General features: G+C 48.1%; 1 pseudogene across 1 annotated transcript; it reads left to right on the plus strand.

Annotated features, from left to right (window-relative positions):
- The first annotated feature begins 582 nt into the window (after positions 1-582).
- TEOVI_000350600:pseudogene lies at positions 583-1,839 on the plus strand (annotated as a pseudogene). Its single transcript has one exon. A coding segment is annotated over exon 1 (1,257 nt).
- Positions 1,840-4,906: the final 3,067 nt, after the last annotated feature.

Below are 4,906 nucleotides of genomic sequence, written 5' to 3' on the forward strand. Positions count from 1 at the left end.
GTGGCTGGGACAACGCCATCTGTCTCCAGTTCTCGCACGCTGTTCTTCGACCGATATTTCATTATCTATTTTTTTTCTTACTGTTTTTGTTATGTCGATTATTATTTTAGCGTGGGGTTAATCCTGTTGTATGATGTAAACTAGTTGTATTGTTGCAATTATTTTTTTTTTATTCCGAGAAAAGGTAAATTTGGGTTGTCTGATCACATGTTTAAACTTCTTCGTATCATCACTCCGTCCCTGGCTCTTTGGTTCTTAACACCAGGACAGTCGACTTCGTTCACATTGCGTGGGCATCTCCCTCAGTCCCATTCGCTGTACCTTTTCTCCCCAATTTCTTCTAGACTTTCCAAAGGCACAAAAGCAGGACAGACAGCGCCTCTTATGCATCCTGACGGAACCACTGCGCCTGATTCCTGGAGGCTCACGAGCCCACCAGACTCCGTTGAGGCGGGGGCCACTGAGGGTGCGGCAACAGGTTCCTCAATCCCACATGGATCATCGGAGGCAACAGGTGACAAGGTTGGTGAAAACAATGACAGAGACCAATTGACCGCTTCGGGGGGGGAACGTTCGCAGCCATTCATGGAGTGCGTCAAAAAAGTGATACCGCCGGGTGGTTTGGTCTCCACAGTGTTCAATCTCGCTGCCATGTGCATCGGTGCCGGCATCCTCGGTCTTCCCGCAGCAGCTAATAGCAGCGGTCTGGTGATGATGTTTGTGTATCCTACAGTTATTGTTTTTCTTTCCATATACTCGCTCTACTGCCTCGCCACGCAGATAGAAAGGCACGGTCTAAAGTCCTACGAAGGCATGTCGAGGGCGCTGCTGGGTCCATGGTCCGCTTACCTTACTGGCGTGCTGCGTGCGCTCAATACCTTTGGCGCCTGCGTGGCGTTTATCATTGCCGTGGGTGATATCCTGAGTGCCATTCTAAAGGGTACCAACGCTCCAGATTTCCTGAAGCAGAAGTCAGGCAACCGATTGCTAACGTCCATCATCTGGCTATGTTTCATGCTCCCACTTGTAATACCCCGCAGCGTAAACACACTCCGCTACATATCAACCATAGGAATTACATCCATCTGCTACCTTGTTGTCGTTATCGTGGTGCATTCGTACATGAATGGATTACCCGACAACATCAAAAAAGTGCATTTGACTGGTGCCCCAGGTGATGAAGGCATTCACCTCTTTGGCACAGGAAATAAAGCAGTGGAAGGTCCGGGCGTCTTCATGTTCGCTTTTCTCTGCCAAGCGAATTCGTTCGAAGTATACTTGGGTATGCCGAAACCCAACGTGCACAGGTTTACAGCCTACACAGCCATCGCCATGGCCGTATGCTTCGTGCTGTGCATTTTCGCAGCCTTCTTTGGTTACCTGGATTTTGGTGGAGCTGTTACTGGATCTGTGCTTCTGATGTATGACCCAGTGAATGAACCTGCAATTATGGTCGGTTTCGTTGGCGTGCTCGTCAAGCTGTGTGCGTCATATGCATTGCTGGCAATGGCTTGTCGTAATGCACTGTATAGTTTTGTTGGGTGGGATGCCGACGATGTCGCCTTCTGGAAGCATTGCGTTTTTGTGATCTCCCTCTCTGCGGTTATCTTATTGTGCGGTCTCTTCATCCCAACCATAAACACGGTGTTTGGCTTCGTTGGGGCTGTTTGTGGAGGCTTTCTTGCCTTCATTCTCCCTTCGCTATTCATCATGTATGGCGGGGGCTGGTCCCTGAAGGCGGTTGGATGGTGCCACTACCTTGCGACATATGCAGTGCTGTTTGCAGGGGTGGCATTATGCGTATTTGGTACAGGCGCTACCGTGTACAGTGTCGCAGTGGAGTGGTAACGATAGAAGTGGGGCGTCACTCGTCCTTCTCCATACATGCCCCGTGTCGAGCAAATATCATTGGGCATATGCTCTCTAAAGCCCTATTGGGCCCGTGAGATGTTTTCCTCCCCTTTTATTATGTTTTAATGCGTACGTATTATCATTATTGGATTTACTCCTCTTCCGGTATGCTCACTCGAAAACGTGTACCTCCGGCCCAACCAGAGGGAGATAGTGTAAAGACGCAGGGATACAGGCTGTGGTGCAATTATCCATTACTGTCTCATTTAATATTTTATTGATATAGCCAATCTTTTCAGCGGTAGCAGCCTTTTTGTGTGTGTTTTAACTCCTTTCGGAGCGACGTCAGTAATAAGGGAGAAAAGCGTCGATGTCTCTTGGGTTTTGGTTTTTTTTCATTGCTTAGTGAGTCTCCAAGTAAGTCACTCTTCGAGTTGCACACCACTCGGGTGCATATGAATGGTGGCGCTTCTCGCTCCGTTAACTTCACTGTTTTTTGTTGTTGTAACTTAATCCCACTAACACAGCACCCGACTAGGGATGTTCCGGGAAGCTATAAAACGTGCGTGCATATTGTCAGAGAAGGATCATCTGAGCATGCTGATCGTTGTTCCCCTAGGATTCGTTCTTGATCTCCTTCTTTATCTACTCTCCCTTTGCTTTCCTTCCTCCTCATATTCTTTACGCTCTCTGTTGCAGCACAAATGTTAGCGATGGGTGACCCGGACATCCCTTAGTTCCTTCTTTTCAGCAGGTTACCTGTTGGCGTTTGATGATTGTACCAATATCGGAGCTACAAGCAAAGTTGGCAGTATGCATATATGTTACAAATGCATGTACCCGTTGAACACCACTGTGGTCTGTTTCCCATTGCGTCTCCAGGGCTGATATGTATGCATTGTGTTTGCCCTGAATCATGAACGCGGCCGCGCAACTCCTGGAAAATGGTGTCTGGTACGTTCTTTGTTTTGTTCCTTGCCGCGGCTGCATGACAGTAGACAGTTATTAACTGGATGTACAAATACACAGAGCCTTCCTTCATAAGGTTGAAAACTAAGGATAGTCATGTGTTCTAACAAACAATCACAAGTGGATGTTTCTTCGGCACTTCACGCCGAACCGAATGCATCTACTCTCGTCTCTTGTAATGTCTCTTGGACTCGGAAGATGGCACCCGTCAGCTCATGGGGTGTCGCGACAATGGGGAAGAGGAAGGGTTAACGCACGCACTACTGTTCGTGATGCACGAGAGCCAAATAATCTGCTGCTGACGAAGGGCGCATCGGTCTAATGGGTGTACCCCATTACCATTACTGTTTAGCGCCGTCCTATGTGTTGGCTCTGAAAGCAGTAAGTCGAATCTGCGCGAAGTACTGAAGTTTTACTGCTGCGCTCTGGAGCCGCTGCACTACATGCGGAGGGGACGTATCCTGAATGTGCGCCTCAGGTAGGGAGGGAAGTAGACCTTTGTTGCTCTTTCCCCTCGGCGAATAGGCGAAATCAAGTGGAAGGGAGGCTGTGCGAAGATTTCCCACTAAAGCCCCGAAAGTGGGAGCGGTTTTGTGGACTTCATTTTTCTGATGCTTGTATAAGTTCATAAATGTTTTGAGTGTGTCGGTGTTTTATCAATCCCTATGTGCGCTTGAATGGGCGTATTTGTGGTTCGATCGATCCTGTGGATCGGCAGGGCCTAACGACTTTTGGCGGTAAGTTTCTTTCTCCCCCTTGTCTTTTGCCTTGTTCCTCCCCCAGTAGCATGTATCCCTGAATAAATCAAAGTGGCGCACACAACGTTCTTTCTTTCGTCTGCGTGCGTAGGCGTGCAGAAGTACATCTCTATCTAGTGGTGTGGGTTGACCTCCCATTTATTGTTCGTTAAGGCGTCATAGTTCTTTGTTTTCCTTTCTTTTTCTTTCCATCGTAAAAAACCACTGGTTCCCGAACTCAAATGGGAGGAGTGAAGTTCGCCGTGCTGGCACTGCTTGTATTTGCCTTGCTGTATGTCGTCACGCGCGTTTTGTTGACACGTCACCGATCAAATCCGCGAAACGACGGACGCCAACAGCACACGGAGCCTAGTTGGGACATCACCAACGGAGCCAATATTCCTGTGGTTCAGCCAATGGAAAGCACACCACCACTGTCAGAACCAGGCGTGTTGCTGGCTATTCCTTTAGCATGGCACCGGGAGATCCCTCTGTCATCGAGACCAAGTAGAAGTGACACGGGAAATAGGCCAGTAAATCCCTTAGAACGCGCACCGGACGGACCGGAGGTCGTCTACTCTCATGCAAAGTACATCCCCCGAGCCTGAAGTGCGTCTTGACAGGAGCTAAAGATAGATTCGGATGAAGGGTGCAAAAAAAAAAAACGGCGACAGCTGCAGGAGGCGTGCGGAACGCATTTAGTTGCATAAGTCAGTGTGGAGTGGGAAGTGCGGGTGAATAGGTCGTAGCAACTTGTTGCCGTATGGAACACATCGTGCTGTCCTTTTGAGGGAGACTGCGTATGCAATAAACTTTGCCCACCCTAAGCTTTGGGCCGATCTCACATTGTTGCACGGCGTGTTTCCGCTTCCTTTTAGCACAGGTATGTTATATGTGTATCCTAAAGGTGTAGGATATGTATATTTTAATAGTATCTTTGTTGCAGTTGAATGTTTATTTGTGACATTATTATTTTGTATTATTATCATACACTTTGTCTGCGCAAATCCGCTACAGATGAAGGACTTTTTAGAGGTTGGAGAGGAAAAATAATAGTAACGATGACAATAATGACATTCAATGGGGGGGTGGTCCACGTCACTGGGTGGGTTGACTGCCACTGCTGATGACCTTCATGATACAATACTCTTAATGCTGGTGTGTCGGTGGTCGTTGGCCGCATAGGCTTTTGCAGCACTGGCTCTGTCACTGCTAACATGGTTTCCCTCTTCTTCCTCGAACACGTATGCTCGCTGCCGCGGACTACTCGTACATCCACATGCGTCTCTTACCTTCATATCTTTCAGTTGATAAGTACGCACACACACACACACACACATATATATATA

The sequence above is a fragment of the Trypanosoma equiperdum genome, assembly GCF_001457755.1.
Source record: "Trypanosoma equiperdum strain OVI genome assembly, contig: ctg_762, whole genome shotgun sequence".
Taxonomy (NCBI): Eukaryota; Euglenozoa; class Kinetoplastea; order Trypanosomatida; family Trypanosomatidae; genus Trypanosoma; species Trypanosoma equiperdum.